Source organism: Cornus florida, unplaced genomic scaffold (assembly GCF_030987335.1).
Source record: "Cornus florida cultivar Cherokee Brave unplaced genomic scaffold, ASM3098733v1 CherokeeBrave_3.0.0_Hap2_Chr02, whole genome shotgun sequence".
NCBI classification, from domain to species: Eukaryota; Viridiplantae; Streptophyta; class Magnoliopsida; order Cornales; family Cornaceae; genus Cornus; species Cornus florida.
In genome coordinates this window covers 14,889,319-14,910,557 of record NW_026775572.1, presented here as the reverse complement: position 1 = coordinate 14,910,557, position 21,239 = coordinate 14,889,319, and the positions used below count along the sequence as shown (strand labels likewise).

The 21,239-nt window shown below is 34.0% G+C and overlaps 3 protein-coding genes and 3 non-coding genes across 6 annotated transcripts; all 6 read right to left on the bottom strand.

The window, feature by feature from the left end:
- Positions 1-1,160: 1,160 nt before the first annotated feature.
- LOC132295687 (rop guanine nucleotide exchange factor 1-like) lies at positions 1,161-3,500 on the bottom strand. The gene is made up of 3 exons (XM_059793984.1): positions 3,405-3,500; positions 2,480-2,833; positions 1,161-1,899 (listed from the first exon to the last, which is right to left on the bottom strand). The coding sequence occupies exons 1-3, from the start codon at positions 3,498-3,500 to the stop codon at positions 1,477-1,479; spliced, it is 873 nt and encodes a 290-aa protein (XP_059649967.1). The 3' UTR covers positions 1,161-1,476.
- Positions 3,284-3,439, bottom strand: LOC132297676 (U4 spliceosomal RNA). The gene has a single exon (XR_009479347.1). It is a non-coding gene; the product is annotated as a U4 spliceosomal RNA (small nuclear RNA).
- A 3,902-nt stretch (positions 3,501-7,402) lies between the features above and the next one.
- LOC132297710 (U5 spliceosomal RNA) lies at positions 7,403-7,519 on the bottom strand. Its single transcript, XR_009479376.1, has one exon. It is a non-coding gene; the product is annotated as a U5 spliceosomal RNA (small nuclear RNA).
- A 677-nt stretch (positions 7,520-8,196) lies between these two features.
- LOC132297670 (U4 spliceosomal RNA) lies at positions 8,197-8,352 on the bottom strand. The gene has a single exon (XR_009479342.1). It is a non-coding gene; the product is annotated as a U4 spliceosomal RNA (small nuclear RNA).
- An 870-nt stretch (positions 8,353-9,222) lies between these two features.
- LOC132285614 (acetylserotonin O-methyltransferase-like) lies at positions 9,223-10,663 on the bottom strand. Its single transcript, XM_059787807.1, has 2 exons — positions 9,855-10,663; positions 9,223-9,642 (listed from the first exon to the last, which is right to left on the bottom strand). The coding sequence occupies exons 1-2, from the start codon at positions 10,626-10,628 to the stop codon at positions 9,346-9,348; spliced, it is 1,071 nt and encodes a 356-aa protein (XP_059643790.1). The 5' UTR covers positions 10,629-10,663; the 3' UTR covers positions 9,223-9,345.
- A 3,384-nt stretch (positions 10,664-14,047) lies between these two features.
- On the bottom strand, positions 14,048-19,683 carry LOC132293811 (rop guanine nucleotide exchange factor 1-like). Its single transcript, XM_059791439.1, has 5 exons — positions 19,105-19,683; positions 18,770-18,886; positions 18,147-18,676; positions 15,367-15,720; positions 14,048-14,786 (listed from the first exon to the last, which is right to left on the bottom strand). The coding sequence occupies exons 1-5, from the start codon at positions 19,397-19,399 to the stop codon at positions 14,364-14,366; spliced, it is 1,719 nt and encodes a 572-aa protein (XP_059647422.1). The 5' UTR covers positions 19,400-19,683; the 3' UTR covers positions 14,048-14,363.
- Positions 19,684-21,239: the final 1,556 nt, after the last annotated feature.

Genomic DNA, 21,239 nt, shown 5'->3' with positions numbered 1-21,239 from the left:
ATATAGATTAGGGGTGTTAATTTGTGTTCGGGGGTCGTAATCGTGTCGTGTCAATTTAAGGGTATTATACTAAACAGCTCAACCCAAACACAATCCATTTAATAGTCGTATCATGAACTCTCAACACTAACCCAACTTATTTATTAAACGGATTACACGTGTAACCCGTTTAATGACCTATTTACAAAAATATATATACGTATATATAATATTATTTAAATTATTAATAATACTCAATAAAATAATAAATACTAAAAAAAAATATAAGTTTTAATCAATCAAATTACTAAATAGTTTCTAGTTTACAAAAGATTAAATTATAGGACACAAATTTATACAGTAATTTTATAACTTAAATAGAAATTTATTTACGACATATATAGTTAAACGTGTATAAACAGGTTACACGGATTGAATCCCTCAACCCAAATACGACATTATTAACTAAACGAACGGGTTAATCGTGTCGACCCGTTTATGACACGAACCCGTTTAAGGTTAACTCAAATCCATTTAACTCGTGCCGCGTTCAAGTCATGTTGGAGAGTCGTGTCAACTTTTGCCACCCCTAATATAGATATAGATATATATATATATATTTTTTTATATATATATCTATTAATTTACTCTTTTTATGTGAAAAAAAAAATCAAAATCAAAATCGAAAGCGAAAGTATTAAGAAATTCCTTACACTTTTAGAATAGTATAGATATAGATTTTATTTATTATTATTTTTATATCAATTAATGAACTCTTTTTATGTGGAGAAAAAAAAAAAAAAAAAATCAAAAGTGTTAAGAAATTCCTTACACTTTGAATAGTGTATAATAGATATATATAAACAATAATAAAAAAGATAAAAAGAAAGGGAATGAAATTGATAGCGCGCCCGACAACGGTAGACTGATTACTGCTTTGATCCTAGGCATGACTCCATTAGATTGGCACAACAATGTAGCACAGCCTCTAGAAGGTTTAACAATCACCATTTCATTAATAAGAGTATTTAAGGCAACATGATCAAAAAGTTCTAACCACCGTACCTATGTGATAAAAAAGGGAGATTGTCCATTGCAGCAAGAGTTTTGGCCTACAACTAATGGATATGCACCGCATATTATATAGTAGATGAACCCAAAATTAAGTTGGCAACCAAGCATTTGACCGTGCCAAGGCTCGTGTGCCTCCTGATAGCTTTTCATTGTTTTTTATACAGTAGAGTTTAAAATTCTTTAGACCATGTTTCCCAGGGTTCAACAAAAATGCCCACTTCGAGATAAAGGGGAAAGATTTTTCAATACATCAATAACATAATTCTCTTTCTCCATCTAGCAACTAATAACTTTCAACCATGATATCCTATTTGCTAAACAAATATACAAGATCAATAACACCATCCTATTTTTACCACCACAACAAAATCCAGAGGGATCTAAAGCCTATGTAAGCAACTTCCTTGATATGACTCACTTTGCTCAATCGCGCTCAGGAGCATCCCCACCAATAGTCTTTCTGGCACTGAGGCTCCCAGCATAGGACCACAGCTTCTCGAAGTCGGCTGGTATTGATTTTTCCAATTTTTTTTCAAGTCTGCAAAAGTTTAAAGGAGAGGGGACCCTCTCTGGGGTTCTGCCCATGGGAGGGGATGCGCAGAAAGTCGGTGTTGCAAATGGAGAGCTATAAGGGGTGTGTTGAATCGAGAAGGGGCTAGGTGAAATTCGTTTTTGGATAGGAAGACCATCCAAACTTCCCCTACGGAAGAAGGACTTCAATTCTGCTGCAGCACATTGCTTGGTGGCATCATCTACATAAAGGACATCTTCAATCCTGGCCCTTATGTTAAAGGCCAGGCTCTCCATTACTCTTGAATAGCTTTCAAGAATAGACTGCCCCACATCCTGTAACCCAAAAAAAAAAAAGGTATGGTGAGAGTTGCAAAATAGGATGCAGACAAAAATTACCAAATAAAAAATGAAAGATGAAGTGATCTGTTCTTGTTGGATGACACCTTAAATCATCACAAATACTAAACCTTCACGAACTGATCATCTAATTAGAGAAACTACATCTCCTTTTTCCTAATAAAGAAGATTACATTCATTTTGTAATTCATCCCATAAAGCCACCAAAAATGTTCCAACTATTATAAACCAAGAAAATAATGGTTGAAACAATGTAATTTGCATAGCTTTTCAACTATTTGCAGCCCATCTAAATCAGAGATGTCTGATATTCTTGGTTGTTCAATGGAAAGATTGTGATGGTAAGAAGGTGCATTGAATTTTCACATAATTTAACCACTAGTGTCCTAAGTCAGTTATAATTTTCAGACCCAATATCCACCAAGTGAAATATTAGGAAAGATAACCAAAAGAAGAAAAAAAATAATACCTAAAAAAAGGCTAGTGTGTACCGAATATATCCCAACAGTGTAATACTTCTGGTAGCTAAAATCTGAGGACGAGCTAGGAAAGATACCTTATTGTATTGAATTTTGTTCATATCCAATGCAGTTTGCGGAAGACCTGGGAATCGAAATCTCAGCCAATTTAAGAGGGTCTCAGCTCTTTCACCCAGAAAATGATTCTTTTGGCCATGAGCAACAAGGCCTTTGACCTTGCCACTCCATGATGAATGTTTAGCCTTCAGGTGATTTGTACATCTCTTCCTGTCTTTCTGTTTCCACACATGCACAGCTGCCTCAATTCTGTTTGCTACTTCCAGAGTTTGATGCTCTGATGATAGATCTAGGCAATCAAGGATACTTTCTGGAGAGAACTGATCAGCAGTTATGTAGTGATAGATTATATCGCCTAGACAAGCTTTGCCACTCTGCAATGGCAAATGGATTATGGAACACAAATAGGAGTACCAAAGGCAAGCATGACATCATTATGAACGGGAGGGGGAGGCATATCATAAGAATAAATTAACCGTATGAATGCAAGTATTTATTCAAACAATATAATGAATAATTGTTTAGAGCTTAGAATATCAGCTGAAAAGTATTTAGCATTCATGAGTATACATCATTGACAACCACAGTTAAGCAGTACTATGTTAACTCTGTGTGTGCATTCTAATATATGTTATGTAGTGCTTCCGAAAACAAAATCCACGGAACTCTCCACTAAAATAAATGCACGATGCTAGTAGTCCCCACTTTCTTCTTAGCTACACAGCCCAAACATTGCCCAAGCCTATTTACATAATTTAAGTGTTTTGGAGCAGGAATTACACAATGGGTTAGAATTGTACTGAAAATTGAACTTAGAATCGTAGGGCTTTACCCTGGGTTAGAGGGAGCCCTTCCAGAAATTCTCAAAGGCCTGAGCCAAACCCAGGCCTGAGAGGGGGTTTGGAAATAGTTTTCAACCAGCAATTGACGCGCCTCGGTTAGTACCTCACTAGCTGCGTCATTGCCCCAAGCGCAAAGATGGTTTGAGCAGATGGGTTTCCCTGCTTTTATAATGCTTTCTTCTGACATGATGCTTCTCATTTAGTCGATGTGGGACAATTAGACAGACTGCATGGTTGGATCTTGGTTCCACTCCACATCTTCTCCTCAGTTGGCCTATCCATATACGGAGTACTAGTCTTCATAGCAAACAGAAATATAATGAGATTCTAACTTCAGATTACTCTTCCCAGAGCATTAACCAGAAGCAAATTTCGATTAAATTTAAGTGGATACAATGTTAATTTTATCTTATAAAGGAAATGGAAAACGCTAAATCCCACCGTGTTCAAGTTAATTAAGACAATTCATGTTGAATGGAATTTTCTGTTATTGTTCCTTCTGTTCTCCATTAACTGCATCAAACAAATACATCTTAAAAAACCATATGATGGTCCATCTTCTTGAAGGATATCCCTTAATATAGTTTGTATATAATATAACTGAACAAAACTTAATAAAGTTGGAGGTTTGTAATACATATGGAATTACATCTATTTAAAAAATTCATATTCTCAAACGAAAATATTTCTGACACATATTATCTCTAATTATGATCAATTGATGGCCTTCAATTTCCAACTAATAAATTCAATCAGGTCCAACTCATGACTTATTTTCAGAAATTAAGCACAAATTCAGAAGACCGAAGGTTTAACAAAGGGGCTGGCTACATGTGGTTAGTGAACTTTTTAGTCACATTGTACTGCAAATTGAAGAAGATTCAATTATAACAACTAAAATAGTAGGCTTAAGGACAAATCAAACCTAATTCTGCAAATTCCAGTACATGTTTTCCAATCATAATCACAAGTTTTATCTGTCATGGGGCCGCCATGGTTTTCCAAGACATCGGCTATCCCAAGCTCAATGGCACACTTCACCACAGCCATATCAACAAAACCAAATACATTTCCATATGTCCACTTGGGCTTGTGATTCTTCTTCTTCCCCTCTATTTGTTGCTTCTCTTGTTGTTTCTCCTTCCATCTCTCTATGTCTAGTGTGCACACTAATCAACAATTGAAGTGAATCCTAGCTATAGAAGATTCACTTTGGTTATTGACTATGGTCAATTGAAGAAATTATTTGAGATACACATCACCAAAAAAAAAAAACTTCATGTCACCCACTTTGCCCTGTCCCATACAATTTCAGGATTTGAAAGCAACTTCTACTGCAAATTTGGATTTTAGTTGATACCTTTTTTTACCTCTATCCCAACACCTCGCAAAGTCCCACTTGATAACATAAAATGATTGGATGAGATCTTCGTTATAGGAGGCAAAGTTGATCAATTTTTTAATTTTTTTTTCTAGCATATACATAATTACAGTATGGCATGTTCTTGTCTTCTTTCATAATCTTCTTGTTGCAATCTTTGTTGGTCTGTGAGCCTAATCCAGAGAAATAATAAGTGCGTTGGTCTGAAATTTTCAAAATTGTAAGTGATTTTTATAGTAGAAAATTAAAAGAAATTTAAGTTGGAGAGATGAGCAAAGTGAGAAATTAGAAGTGTAAACAAGTCCGGAGAGTTAGAAGAGCTGGTTGAATTGTTTCAGGCATTGGCTGATCTTTCATTGATCAAGGAGACAAAAAAATAATGCGGAGTAATTAAAAAATTAGACCTTAATATATATTTATACTACTCTTTCCTTTTTGCAGGTTAGAGTTGGAACTTACAGTCACTTTAAAATCATATCATTATAAAATGGATATGTATATTTAAGCATGTTAAACCATATTCAAAAGACGTTGATTACGTTCTTCCATGTTCATTAAATTTATAATGCCCTTTTCTCTTTTCAGGTCTCGGCCCTCGATTGTTATGATAATTGTGACTCATGTTTCCTACAGTATTGAATGCCTTAAAAGTACTCAATAATGTTTCGAGCAATGATTGAATATACTAAAATGGTTGGATTAGTTCGGTCACGGATAGGATTATGGGATTAAATTAATGGGTTATCAGATGAATGTTTTAATCTACTCCTATTTAGCTCAGATTGAGATCAAAATCAAATTCACTTACGTGTATAATTATAAAGTTATATAGAGTAGGGAATTATTAATATATAGAATGGTGCATGGTATAACCATACAATCAAATGACTATATTGATAAATAATTAATATATATAAATTTAATAATACATAACTAATATTTATAACATTCATATATAGTATATTGTTATGTAATAATATATATATATATATATATATATATATATAATTTTAATCGGATCGGATTGCCTATAATTCATATATGATTTGTTAAATTATCGAATTCAGATCATTTCGGATTATTAAATTTTTTTTTCAATTCATATTCAGATAATCGAATTAATTTTGGATCAGGATCGGTTCCATTGACAATTCTAGAATGGATACATTCTAGTGGACGTGCCTATGCCCATGATGATGGAATAAGATTTCAGGATTTGAAAGCTAACTCTTATTGCAAATTTGAGTTGATCGAAGAACAAATTTGAGTTGAGAGTATGTTTTGGTATAGAGAGAGCGGAGGGAAAAGTAACGAGAAGGAACACTGAAGAGAGAGAGAGAGTTAATTGTAAATATTATTCTCTATTGGTGAGGAATACTGAAGAAATAGAAAGTTAATTATGCATAAAAGTTGATTTAAAAAATATTTTACGGACTGCTGTCAAACACTAAAAAATAAAAAAATAATAAATAAAATTAAATAAAAATATTTTGTTTATTTTTACGTCCAAACAATTATCCCACGTGATAGACTCACAATTTCTGAACGCGTTCCAGCAAAGGTGATCAATTATATGGCGTGTTACTTACCCACAAAAAAATACAAAAACAAACCTTTCAAAAAAATAAGTAAATACAAAAACAAAACAAAATAATATGACTTCTTGTTATCTTCTTTTATGATATTATTGTTGCAATCTTGTTGGTCTGCCATACTTATCAAGATAAATAATGAGAACAAGAAAATCATGTTAGTCTCTAAGATTCACAAGCGGGACCAATACCATCCAATTTGAGATTTGAGGCAAAATTGTACATGGTTTTTATATTAGAAAATTAAGAGATAACAAATTGAGAAATTAGAAGTGAAAATAAGTCAAAAAGAAAATCGAGAACAAGATGTGAGACTATTATAGAAAAATAAAGAGATGGTTTTTTTTTTTTGTTTTTTTTTTTTTCACAGTTAAATCTGCGAGTATGAGCCCATATTAGCATTAAGAATAAGATTTTTTTTTTTCCCCTTCAAATCAAAGCCATAAAATGCAAAATGCAAAAAGAAACCATCATCCGTGGACAAATCTCATTTTTTTTTTTTTTTTGTAGGTTTCTGTATCATTTCTGTAGTTTTATTCCAAAGTTATTTTCAGGTGGGACCTCTTCATGTAATAGGTGCAACATTGAGATGAGGTATTTATTTTTGGCAAAAACTGAATTTTTATCTTTTAAACAATTTTTTTTTTTTTTTTTCTTTTTTTTTTGGATATTCCTTGGATTTTACACATCTCCTTGGATTTTACACATATAGAACAACAAAGATGATGAGCGTGTTCACAAAGGAGTACATGCTTCACAAATTACAACATGCCATTCTAGATCATTCATTTACAAATTCATGATCACAAGTCCATGCTCCTCGAGGGATGACATACAGAGCATAATATATTTAAAATTGACAAAATTATTCAAAATACTAAATAACTAGTATTAACTATTAAACATAAATTAAACATCTTGAAATTTATGTTATTTATCCAGGAATAATTAAAAAAAATAGCATAAATATGGACTAATATAGGCCATTTCCCATCAATGTTCTCCCAAAACAATAATTTGGTCGTCCAGCCCCTTTTCATGATCTCTTTTACTTTATAAATAATTACCAAATCCCGCCCTAAAATTCCTCTCACAGAACAAAATTTTGAACTTCTAGTTATGGAGACCATCCCTAAATGGTATGGACCCCTCCAAAAATGGGCGTATGCCACTTTTCGCGGCGCGCGCACGGTATTCTTTAGTAAAAGGCGAAAGAATAGTTCGCTTTGTGCTCACCACGTGGCTGCGTGTATAGTTGTTTCCAGAGGACTCGTTGTTATATACTAGTTTTGTCAGAGGCAACTCTCTCCACTTGCTCGATGTGGGAAAAACCTTTTTTTTTTTGCTTGTATAACATTACAAAAGCCCAAATGTTCCCATCTTCACCGAGTTGGGTTCTTCTCAAACTAGTCCCTAAATCAAAAAGATGAGATGGACAAGACTGGGCTTTTATTATATAGATTGAAGGGATTGAACAAATATATATATATATATATATATATATAGAGAGAGAGAGAGAGAGAGAGCAGTATTATATATGGCTTCTTGGAACGACACCAATATATAGTCTTCGACTCCACATCCATATAATCCTTATCTAACTCAGCTTCAAAGATTATGGCCATGGCCATAATCTTCAACTGTGACTAAAACATTCAACATCTGACCTATTATTGCAAAATGGTCTACAAATTGTGTCCAATTGAATATATATATTGGCCATGATTAGAACCCACTGCAAAATGGTCTCGAAACTGTGTTCCAGTATTCCATCTCGCGGCCTCCATATATAAAGTTTTCTTTTTCCTGCCATTAGGTAAAATAGGTAACTATAACATAATCATTCACTTTCTTTTTTACAGTAGAAATAAATTTATAAATATACCTAATTTAATTAATAAAAATTAGTAACTTTGCTGTAGGGCTTTACCCTGGGTTAGAGGGAGCCCTTCCAGAAATTCTCAGTGGCCTGAGCCAAACCCAGGCCAAAGAGGGGGTTTGGAAATAGTTTTCAACCAGCAATTGACGCGCCTCGGTTAGTACCTCACTAGCTGCGTCATTGCCCCAAGCGCAAAGATAAAATCCACACAGAGGCTGTCCTTGTTTTATAATGCTGTCTTGTGACATGATGTTTCTCATTTAGTCGATGTGGGACAATTAGACAGCCAATTTGTATTTACTTCAGTCCCCTTCCCTCAGTCGGCCTTTTCATATTGTCATTCCTAGTTTTAGGAAGAAAATAAAAGGAACTAAAATCAAAGGGATATATAATGAGAATCTGATTTGAGATTAATATCTTTCAAGGCCATTAACCATAAGCAAATTTTGATTAAACTTAAATAGTTTCAATGTTAATGTTATCTTGCAATGAAACAAAAAACATAGATCCACTGTGGTTGGAATAATTCATGTTGAAAACATATATTCCTTGTTATTGTTTCTTCTTTCCTCTAACTGCTGGAAACAAATAGTACATCTTAAAAAAAGCTTATGATGATCGATCTTCTTTAAGGGTATATCTTTATATAGCTTGTATATAATATAACTGTGCGAAGCTTAATAAAGTTGAAAGTTTGTGATTAATATGGAGTTGGATCTTTGAAAGAAAAAAAATTCATATTTTCAAAGGTGTCTTACACCATCTGTAACTATGATGAATTGATCTCCTTCAATTTCCAAGCATTCCATTCAATGCATGCCCGACTTATTTCAGACATTACGCACAAAATCAGATGAAGGGGCTACATGTGATTAGCGAACTTTTATAGTCTCCTTGAACTGCAAAGTGAAAGATTAAATCATACTAACTAAAATACTAGTAGGTTTAAGGACAAATCAAACCTAATTTTGCAACTTCCAGTACTTGTTATCCAATCATAATCACAAAATAATATGGGTTTAAAGGCAAATTGAAACCTCATTTTGCAACTTCATTTCTCACCCTTTATTATCTTACTAAAAGAAATGTCAAATAAGTAAAACCAAACAGAGACAGTGCTGTAATTGTAAAGCTGCACTATTCATGCATCAATTTGCTGACCAAACATAGAAGCAATTAAAAACTATATAAATCAAGGATAAGCCTCAATAATGGACTGAACAGCTTGAATGCGCGTCACATTGTGTCGATTGAACCCTGCTTGGCCTAGTACATATGCCCATTCCTTGAGAGTCCTTTCTTTCCCCTTGTTTGTATGAGCCATCATCACCATGTCCAGCATCAATCTCACATACTTGAGCTTATCTCCTTCATCTTCTTCAATCACGGCTTCTACGATAATCACCTTCCCTTTGTCATTTGGAATAGCTTCTCTACACTTTCTCAAGATATTAATGCATTCTTCATCTCCCCAATCATGCAGAACCCACTACCATTCAAAAGATGCAGAGTTTAATAAACAAAAGAAAATGGACATGACTCGGGATTTTCCAAGAAAATCAAAAGTAAATGTCATGATTTACAATTAGGAAATGTCTACGTATATATATAAGTGCCAACAATCTCTCCCTCTAGGTAACGTCATAGTAAAATTGGCCTCAAGATAAGGGAATTCAAATTTTAAGTTTTTAGAATACTAACCATGAGGAAAGCAGCATCGGCCTTTGGCACACTTTCAAACATGTCACCTCCAATGTGTTTGACACCAACACAGTTAGGTGCAGCAGACACAACATGAGGAAGATCAAAGTTAATGCCATGAATCCAAGGAAAGGCCTTCACCAACATGCGCAGAGCGGTTCCATCACCCCCTCCTACATCAACCAAAGAGTCCAACCCATCTAATAATTCAGGACAACCATCAATTATTGCTGGCACAGCCACTCTAGCATCACAAGCCATTGCATCATCAATGAGCTTGCTGTGGGCAGGGTTTGCAGCTGCATAGCGCCATACATCCTCACCATGAGCAGCCTCAAATGCAGAGGATCCATTGGATAGGACACGAGCACTGAGACCATGCCACGGTGCGAGCATCACTGGGCTGCTCTCTAGCAACACAAAAGCAGCCATGCTATTTTTGCCATGTCTCATGAGAAGGCGAGAAAGCGGTGTTTGAACATAAGCAATGGTACCAGCTTGGGTCTTGGAATCTTCTTTGAATATGCCGCGGTGCACCAAGAACCTCATGATGCGGTGTAGGGCATAGGGAGAGCATCCGAGGGTGGAAGATAGCTCAGAGACTATCATGGGGCCGCCATGGTTTTCCAAGACATCAGCTATCCCAAGCTCAATGGCACACTTCACCACTGCCATATCAACAAAGCCAAATACATATTTCCACATCTCCACTTGGGCTTGTGATTCTTCTTCCTCCTCTCTACTTGTTGCTTCTTTTGTTGTTTCTCCTTCCATCTTTCAATCTCTAGTGTGCACACTCAAAATTTGGAGTGAATATCCTAGTATAATTTTGGTAATGTGTGGTGTGGTAATGAAGGTGAAGCTTCCAATATATAAGTAGAAATAGGTGAGCATAAGGAAAGTGGAGCTCACAAGTGGGAATAAGAAATGGTTAAATAAAACATTTCTATTTCCTAGTTGGGCGTTCCAACTGCAGAGACCAGCCCATCAATTGGATTGAACACAAGCAAAGACAAGTTTCATGTGATACTTAATCCATTATTATACACAATTGCAGTTTCTGCCAAACATAATCTCAAGTAGTGATAGATGTCACTTCCCGAGGCCAGTTTCATAGGATTTTTTTTGTTTTTTCTCCCAGGGTGTTTAAGGGCATGTAATATAGATGCGTCTAGTGATTAGATTTACCCAAAACATGAGAATAGTTTATATTTATATATATAATGTAGCAGAGTATATTATATGTAACTCTTGGGCAATTTAAAAGTTGTAACCGTTCCCTATTCAACCCCCAGCCTTTTTAATTTACTTATAATACTGAGTATAAACTTTTTTCATTAGAATAGTATGTAAATATATATATATATATAGAATAGATGATATAAACTAAAATTAACCTTTAATTATACTCTTATTCGGCACGTTAATGTAAATGAGCTATATTCAATGAGACATTTTATGAAAGTAAATATATATATATATATGTTAAAGAAATTTCTTAACATTATATATATATATATATATATATATATATATATATATATATATAGACACACACACATATATATGTCATGAGTATGTATTTAAAACAGATAGATAGATATAGATGTCGTGAATATGTATTTTAACAAAAGAAATTCTTAAAATAATAAAATAATGATTAACTAAAATAAATTGCTATTTAAAACAGATAAATAAAAGTTTAAATTTTTAATTTCTATTTAAAGAAGAGGAAGAGTTTTTCACTAATTAGATATGCATGTATAGGTTTATATGTGGGATATGGTATATACGTTTAGAAACTGATACAATTAATTTCATGATTAACTAAAATAAATTGCTATTTAAAAGGGATAAATAAAAATTAAAACACATTATCAGTTTTCTATTTAAGGAAGAGGAAAAAAATTTCACTAATTAAATATGCATGTATATATTTATATGTGGGACGTTCTATTTTTTTTTTTTTTTTTGAATTAATGTTCGCAGTTTGAATTATTATAGATTAATGAACTCTTTTATGTGAAAAAAGAAAAAAGAAAAAAAAATCAAAAGTGTTAAGAAATTTCAAAAAAATTATAAACACTATTGTTTACCAAATTTACTTGCTTTCTTTTTGTTATATATATTTTCTTTTCGTTTTTTTTATATCATATTTTTTTAATTTTTATCATTCTATGTTATAATCTTGCTATATATGGATATATATGTCTTGAATTTTTATTTTAACAAAAAAAAATTCCTAAAATAATAAAATAATGATTAACTAAAATAAATTGCTATTTAAAACAGATAAATAAAAGTTTAAACACATTATCAGTTTTCTATTTAAGTAAGAATAAAAGTTTTTCACTAATTAAATATAAATGTATATATTTATATGTGGGACGTGCTATTTTTTTTTTTTTTTTTTTGAATTAATGTTCATGTGCGGTACGAATTATTATAGATTAATGAAATCTTTTTATGTGAAAAAAAAAAAATTAAAAGGGTTAAGAAATTCCTTACACTTTAATTTTGAATAGCATTAGATATGTATGTCGTGAATATGCATTTTTAACAAAAAAATTTCTTAAAATAATGATTAACTAAAATAAATTGTTATTTAAAAGAGATAAATAAATGGTTAAACACATTATCAGTTTTCTATTTAAGGAAGAAGAAAAGTTTTTCACTAATTACATACGCGTGTATATATTTATGTGTGGGACGTGCCTTTTTTTATTATTATTATTGGAATTAATGTTCATGTGTGGTATGAATTATTATAGATTAATGAACTCTTTTTATGTAAAAATAAAAAATAAAAAATAAAAAAATTAAGAAATTCCTTACACTGTTTCAGTAATTATAAATACTAATGTTTGCCAAATTAGTTGCTTTCTTTTTGTTATATATATTTTATTTTCTTTTTTTATATATATCAATTAATGAACTCTTTTTATGTGGGAAAAAAAAAAAAAAATCGAAAGTGTTAAGCAATTCCTCACACTTTTAGAATAGTCTAGATAGATATAGATATAGATATAGATATAGATTAGGGGTGTTAATTTGTGTTCGGGGGTCGTAATCGTGTCGTGTCAATTTAAGGGTATTATACTAAACAGCTCAACCCAAACACAATCCATTTAATAGTCGTATCATGAACTCTCAACACTAACCCAACTTATTTATTAAACGGATTACACGTGTAACCCGTTTAATGACCTATTTACAAAAATATATATACGTATATATAATATTATTTAAATTATTAATAATACTCAATAAAATAATAAATACTAAAAAAAAATATAAGTTTTAATCAATCAAATTACTAAATAGTTTCTAGTTTACAAAAGATTAAATTATAGGACACAAATTTATATAGTAATTTTATAACTTAAATAGAAATTTATTTACGACATATATAGTTAAACGTGTATAAACAGGTTACACGGATTGAATCCCTCAACCCAAATACGACATTATTAACTAAACGAACGGGTTAATCGTGTCGACCCGTTTATGACACGAACCCGTTTAAGGTTAACTCAAATCCATTTAACTCGTGCCGCGTTCAAGTCATGTTGGAGAGTCGTGTCAACTTTTGCCACCCCTAATATAGATATAGATATATATATTTTTTTTTTTTTTTTTTTATATATCTATTAATTTACTCTTTTTATGTGAAAAAAAAAATCAAAATCAAAATCGAAAGCGAAAGTATTAAGAAATTCCTTACACTTTTAGAATAGTATAGATATAGATTTTATTTATTATTATTTTTATATCAATTAATGAACTCTTTTTATGTGGAGAAAAAAAAAAAAAAAAAAATCAGAAGTGTTAAGAAATTCCTTACACTTTGAATAGTGTATAATAGATATATATAAACAATAATAAAAAAGATAAAAAGAAAGGGAATGAAATTGATAGCGCGCCCGACAACGGTAGACTGATTACTGCTTTGATCCTAGGCATGACTCCATTAGATTGGCACAACAATGTAGCACAGCCTCTAGAAGGTTTAACAATCACCATTTCATTAATAAGAGTATTTAAGGCAACATGATCAAAAAGTTCTAACCACCGTACCTATGTGATAAAAAAGGGAGATTGTCCATTGCAGCAAGAGTTTTGGCCTACAACTAATGGATATGCACCGCATATTATATAGTAGATGAACCCAAAATTAAGTTGGCAACCAAGCATTTGACCGTGCCAAGGCTCGTGTGCCTCCTGATAGCTTTTCATTGTTTTTTATACAGTAGAGTTTAAAATTCTTTAGACCATGTTTCCCAGGGTTCAACAAAAATGCCCACTTCGAGATAAAGGGGAAAGATTTTTCAATACATCAATAACATAATTCTCTTTCTCCATCTAGCAACTAATAACTTTCAACCATGATATCCTATTTGCTAAACAAATATACAAGATCAATAACACCATCCTATTTTTACCACCACAACAAAATCCAGAGGGATCTAAAGCCTATGTAAGCAACTTCCTTGATATGACTCACTTTGCTCAATCGCGCTCAGGAGCATCCCCACCAATAGTCTTTCTGGCACTGAGGCTCCCAGCATAGGACCACAGCTTCTCGAAGTCGGCTGGTATTGATTTTTCCAATTTTTTTTCAAGTCTGCAAAAGTTTAAAGGAGAGGGGACCCTCTCTGGGGTTCTGCCCATGGGAGGGGATGCGCAGAAAGTCGGTGTTGCAAATGGAGAGCTATAAGGGGTGTGTTGAATCGAGAAGGGGCTAGGTGAAATTCGTTTTTGGATAGGAAGACCATCCAAACTTCCCCTACGGAAGAAGGACTTCAATTCTGCTGCAGCACATTGCTTGGTGGCATCATCTACATAAAGGACATCTTCAATCCTGGCCCTTATGTTAAAGGCCAGGCTCTCCATTACTCTTGAATAGCTTTCAAGAATAGACTGCCCCACATCCTGTAACCCAAAAAAAAAAAAGGTATGGTGAGAGTTGCAAAATAGGATGCAGACAAAAATTACCAAATAAAAAATGAAAGATGAAGTGATCTGTTCTTGTTGGATGACACCTTAAATCATCACAAATACTAAACCTTCACGAACTGATCATCTAATTAGAGAAACTACATCTCCTTTTTCCTAATAAAGAAGATTACATTCATTTTGTAATTCATCCCATAAAGCCACCAAAAATGTTCCAACTATTATAAACCAAGAAAATAATGGTTGAAACAATGTAATTTGCATAGCTTTTCAACTATTTGCAGCCCATCTAAATCAGAGATGTCTGATATTCTTGGTTGTTCAATGGAAAGATTGTGATGGTAAGAAGGTGCATTGAATTTTCACATAATTTAACCACTAGTGTCCTAAGTCAGTTATAATTTTCAGACCCAATATCCACCAAGTGAAATATTAGGAAAGATAACCAAAAGAAGAAAAAAAATAATACCTAAAAAAAGGCTAGTGTGTACCGAATATATCCCAACAGTGTAATACTTCTGGTAGCTAAAATCTGAGGACGAGCTAGGAAAGATACCTTATTGTATTGAATTTTGTTCATATCCAATGCAGTTTGCGGAAGACCTGGGAATCGAAATCTCAGCCAATTTAAGAGGGTCTCAGCTCTTTCACCCAGAAAATGATTCTTTTGGCCATGAGCAACAAGGCCTTTGACCTTGCCACTCCATGATGAATGTTTAGCCTTCAGGTGATTTGTACATCTCTTCCTGTCTTTCTGTTTCCACACATGCACAGCTGCCTCAATTCTGTTTGCTACTTCCAGAGTTTGATGCTCTGATGATAGATCTAGGCAATCAAGGATACTTTCTGGAGAGAACTGATCAGCAGTTATGTAGTGATAGATTATATCGCCTAGACAAGCTTTGCCACTCTGCAATGGCAAATGGATTATGGAACACAAATAGGAGTACCAAAGGCAAGCATGACATCATTATGAACGGGAGGGGGAGGCATATCATAAGAATAAATTAACCGTATGAATGCAAGTATTTATTCAAACAATATAATGAATAATTGTTTAGAGCTTAGAATATCAGCTGAAAAGTATTTAGCATTCATGAGTATACATCATTGACAACCACAGTTAAGCAAAAGTACTATGTTAACTCTGTGTGTGCATTCTAATATATGTTATGTAGTGCTTCCGAAAACATCTTCCAGCTATTATCAATTAATTGATCATCATCACACATCTAAATGTACTTCCATAGCCAAAATGAAGAAACAAGCGTAAAAGAATGCATTGATGCATACAATTTCAATCTACATCATTTATGTTTATAGCAAAATAGAATTTCTCTACTCTCCTGGAGAAAAATCAGTAGGCAGAGTAGTTGCAATGCCCCTACGGTAACTCCTTGTGTTGATAATACCAATATATGGAAGAGTAAGAATTGTACTTCTCTCTCTATTAATTTTGAAGAATTGTACTTATTCTCTATTAATTTTGAATGGCATAATAATGGTCTACTAGAGTGAGGTCACAGTTATCCTGCTAGATTCTTTAAAATGGTTCGCTAGAAATTTTATAATGACATTGTTTATTGAGAGACAGAAGGAAGAACTAATGGAATAATGCCACTAAATATACTAGACAAGTCGTGTGGCTGAGTAATAATCCGTGTTTCACAGATCAGAGGCCACTTATAGCAATCCACTTTGGTGGAGTTGCCTCAGTCTATAGCCCATGTTGCCACATACTGCAACTCAAATGCAGCATGGACTCCACTGACACTGAGAGGGAGTTACAGCAAAAACAGATTGTTTTTTACTCTTATCTGGTCTTTATTTGATATCACTCCAAAATTCCAAATTATGAATTTGATCTTCTTGTCTAGCACTCCATCAAATTAAAATCAGAGTCACAACCACGCTAAATTAATAAACATGTGTCCTGATTAAATAAGATCCCATACATGAATAGTTTTCCAGGTATGATAAGAATTTAATAATTCCACGTGTAATCCTGCAACATCTTGCTTTATTTCTATACCAGTATCCTCTTTCATCTCTTCCACCTTATAAAAAGGAATAACAGTCAATGAATGTTGAGAATTGGCAATGGCTCATGCCAAATTAAATCCCATTTACTTAAATAACTATTTATTAGTAATGTATATCTTTGTGTGAACTGTAATATATGTCATGTAGTGTAAAACATCCTACTGCTATTATCAATTAATTGGTCATCATCACACAATTGGTCATCATCACACATCTAAATGTAATTCTCCATAGCTAAAACGAAGAAACGAGTGTATAAGAATGCATTGGTTCATATATTTTCAAGCTACATCATTTATGTTTCTAATAAAATGGAATTTCTCTCTTATCCTGGAGTGAATCAATAGGGAGAGTAGTTGCAATGCCGCTGCAGAACTTCTCGTATTGATTATATCAAATATGGCATAATAAGACTTGCACTTCTTCACTATTAATTTTGAATAGTATAATAGTGGACTACTAGACCGAGGTCACAGTTATCCTTTTTGCTTCATACTGCAACTCAAATGCAGCAGCATGGAGACTACGTTGGCTGAAACTTCAAAACCTAAAATAAAATGGATCAAGCAATCCCAGACTAAGCAACAACAACCCAAGAAATGATTTGAGCACACATAGCCTTTTCCTTGATTATTATCTTATTTTCTTATACAATTTAAGACACTCTCAACAGTTTTTGCCAAAACAGGCATCTATGTCCAATTGATAATCAAAGAAAGGATTAAACTTAATCGATCCCCTCAACCTCAACCGACCCCTAGAATATTAAAAAATAATAAATAAATAAAAGCCATTAAAATGGATATACATCAGATTGAAAAGATAAAACCCATTGGCGAGAAAAATGTGTAGAAGTAAAATTGAAAGGGAGTTATAGCAAAACAGTGCACCATGCCCCCGAAACGGTTAAATACAACAGCAAAAGGGGAAAAGAAGTGTTAATCAAACGAAAGGTCTTTGAAACTAAAAAATCACATGAACAACAAACTGCAAGCTCTTTAATGTTTCTAGGAGCAAACACATCTCAGACACAATCAAATATGTAACATGAGTCACATAAGGCCTACCAAAAACCGAAAGAAATGTGATGTGCTAAAATTAAGAGGGAGGTCTCCTAGCAAAATGTAAGGAAAGGAGGAAAAGAAATCAAACCAAAGGTTTCCATAATTGAAAGATCACTTAAATGACAACTTGCAAGATAATTTACATTCAATGCAGTAATTGTAGACATATAGTAGTGCAAACCTAACATGGACCACATGCATAAACTCTAAAAATAGACAAGATCCTTACCTTGGGCAATGTCTCCAAGTAGGCACTCGGAATCTCCATCTCATCAAGCACACTACTATTTATCGCCATGGCCGCCTTCAATATCTGGTTCGTGCAGTCCCTGCACTGCTGTAATCTCTTCCTAGTGTCCTCTGACAACCCATTTGGAGGAACTTTCGGGCATGGGAGCCACCACTTCTCTTCCTGCCTAATTGAAGGCCTACCAGATGAAGGAAACCCATCACAATCTTTGGCCTCAGCAACAATTAGCCCACCATCAACATACCAAAATTCCGTATCTTGGAAACCATCAAGGATACCAATTAACATAGCATCAAGCTTCTTGAGGGCAGGGAGATTCATATATAAGTCTGACCTCGGCCGAGTCGCCATGACTTCGTATGTGCCTCCCTCGGGAAATTGCTGTATGGAAGGCACGAGTTCCACAATCGAATCACTCACGCATAACAGCCATTCCATCTCTCGGCGCCACATTGCCTCCTTCTGTGGTGCTAATGGCTCCAACCTCCACAGTTCCCCAAATACAGTAGCTAATTTTCCAAACAAGAAGATACACTTCAACAAAACAAGATACAAGATACATATACAGACATGTAGAGACAAAATAAAACTTGACTACTGACCAGAGAGATTTGTTATAGCGTTTGAGACTGCAAGGGCAGTACAAACTCCTTTACCCCCTCCAGACATGTCTTCCCCTAGAAGAAGCTTAGCAAATCTTTCCTTCATCATCTCACCTTCTGCAAATCCATGAAAAATAAGGGCAAAATTTAACAACATAACATGTTTGTGTGTATATATATGGATAAGCAAAAGCATGTGCAAATTAGTAGTCAAATAGTGCAAATCGAGATCTATTCGTTAACTGAAACTAAGCCGGTAACATGAATTTATAAATACAGCACAAAATTTAGAAAAAATGTAGTTAAATTAAAACATATAAATACAATGTGCTTACCGGATAAATTAGCCTCCCTTTTCTCAGGTTTTTCCTCCCAAACCATCACACCTTTCCCACCAATCACCGGCGACATCAACGACTGTTGCGAGGTCACCGGAAGACCGGAATTTCCAATAATCGGACGGAAAGAGAGTGGAGACGACGTCAAGGAACTCGACACCCCTTCGTCGTCGTACAGCCGACACGGAAAACTACTCGAACTCTCCGACTCGCTCACATCGGCACTCAAGCTATAGCTTCCACAGCGCTCACTCTGCTGATCGTAGCCCTCTTCTGACGAAACACTCCCCATAGATGATAATCAAAACTGCCCCAATGTTAAATTAGTGGTAGAAACAGAGATCTAAGGTGTACATTTTGTCACTATGCTTCGCGTGGTCTGTGAATTTGAAGATATGGCGGTGAAGTTGGTGGTCCGTCGTGGTGGTGGTGGTTGTGGGAAGTGATAAAGTGAAAGCAGGCAAAAGCAAGACAGGTTTACTCCGAGCGTACTCTTTCAGTTCTCCCCCCCTCTCTCTCTCTCTAAAACATACTTTCCCTCTCTATATGACAGTGCTCATATAGTCTGAGACTGCAAAAAGCAAAAGCAGACGGCGTATGCAGAATTTTGTTCCGTAACAACAGTGCTTATCATAATACCTTTTCATCTTCCAATCAAATTGGTGTCTCATTTTGCCACGTCGTCAAATTGATGACGTGGAAAGTGGGTCCCTAATGATAATACAAGTAAGGCCGTTGATTAGTAAAAAAATCTGCAGGGAATCGCGTGTGAATGATGGAAGGGAAAAGATTACGCAGCGGGTGTTCCCACGGCAATAAAAGTGAGCTCGCTTTCCGAACCGTTGGATCAGAAAATAATGTTGGGTCTCAATTAATGCTGCAAGTTGTTGAAATGTCTATTTTGACCCTGTAGCGGCTGTTCACGTGAGTAATTTCCATTATAAGCTTTGATGATGATGTGTGGTACGATATACACACCATTACTGAGCTTGATAGATCTTATTAAGGGAAGATTTTCTACGTCATGAGATCAAGAAAGATCAGATGGTTGTAAGTGAATATCTGGATTAGAATATTGACCGGGCGAAGGCAAGTCGTTGATGATCTAAACCGTTCAAGACGCTCTAAATTAGGAGCAGCAGTGAATCTGGACTGCTGGATTGTGGGACCCAAGTCCACATGATTGATGTAAGTAGGGTTGCGTTATAAACTATTGGGTTTATGTATGATGAAACACTGTAGTGCACGTGATGGGCCTAGGGGCTGATCCACTAGGTCGGCCGGTCGGGTACTTTGCGACGTAGGCCCATTTGTTTATAATAAGCTTTGTCTTGGGGAAAGCAATATTTCTATCTACAGAGTTTTAATCTGATAAATATAATACTTGCACCTGTTTAGTTAGGAAGAATTGTTATATTTGTCGTTAATGCATTAAATAAGAAACTGTCTCATTTTCTTATTTGTCAAGTATTGATCAATTAAAGATACTATGTTTAGCAATTTTGTCTAACTAATTAGAAATATAGTAAAATTTATATGCCTACAATATGGTCATTAATGCATTAGACAAGTAAGCGAATGGCCTTATTTTCTTATATTTATCGTGCATTGATCAATCAAATATAGTAAGTCTAGCAATTTTATATAATTCTTTTGGTGTAATTATCATTACCCTTTATAGAAATAATAATTTTTAGTAAAAACAATATTGCATAGAGGAATAACTTACATAGAAAGAAAAAGGGTGAAGGAGACGACGATGAGAGGAAATAATTGATATAGAAAGAAAATGACTGAAAAGATGACGATAAATGGTAATTTTATCTAAAATTAGTTAGTGCATTTAATATTGCAAGTAAAATTACTAATAGAGCTTATAATGCAAAGGATAGTTATGGTATGTTCCCTCTCTTTCAAAATAAGTATCAAGCTTTTCTTTTTTGTCTATTCCAAAATAATAGTTAACTTTTATTTTTCAAACAATATATTTCATATCTTTCTATATACGTCCTTTAAATTTAAAATTTCAAACTTGAATATTTTAAACTTAAAATGACAAGTTATTAATTTTCCACAGACAATGCATGTCCCACATGTCCCCATAAAAATTATTTCTCCCCATAAACCACGCT

Bases quoted from the DNA above. Each gene is read 5' to 3' on its own strand.
- LOC132295687 (XM_059793984.1), bottom strand. From the start codon at position 3,500: ATGAGAAGCATCATGTCAGAAGAAAGCATTATAAAAGCAGGGAAACCC. The intron at 2,834-3,404 runs GTACTAACCGAG...TTGCCATTGCAG, and splicing joins GCAATGACGCAGCTAGTGAG to AGTGGCAAAGCTTGTCTAGG. The intron at 1,900-2,479 runs GTATCTTTCCTA...TTTGGGTTACAG, and splicing joins ACAAAATTCAATACAATAAG to GATGTGGGGCAGTCTATTCT.
- LOC132285614 (XM_059787807.1), bottom strand. From the start codon at position 10,628: ATGGAAGGAGAAACAACAAAAGAAGCAACAAGTAGAGAGGAGGAAGAA. The intron at 9,643-9,854 runs GTTAGTATTCTA...TTTGAATGGTAG, and splicing joins CCGATGCTGCTTTCCTCATG to TGGGTTCTGCATGATTGGGG.
- LOC132293811 (XM_059791439.1), bottom strand. From the start codon at position 19,399: ATGGGGAGTGTTTCGTCAGAAGAGGGCTACGATCAGCAGAGTGAGCGC. The intron at 18,887-19,104 runs GTAAGCACATTG...ATGGATTTGCAG, and splicing joins AAGGGAGGCTAATTTATCCG to AAGGTGAGATGATGAAGGAA. The intron at 18,677-18,769 runs GTCAGTAGTCAA...TTGGAAAATTAG, and splicing joins CGCTATAACAAATCTCTCTG to CTACTGTATTTGGGGAACTG.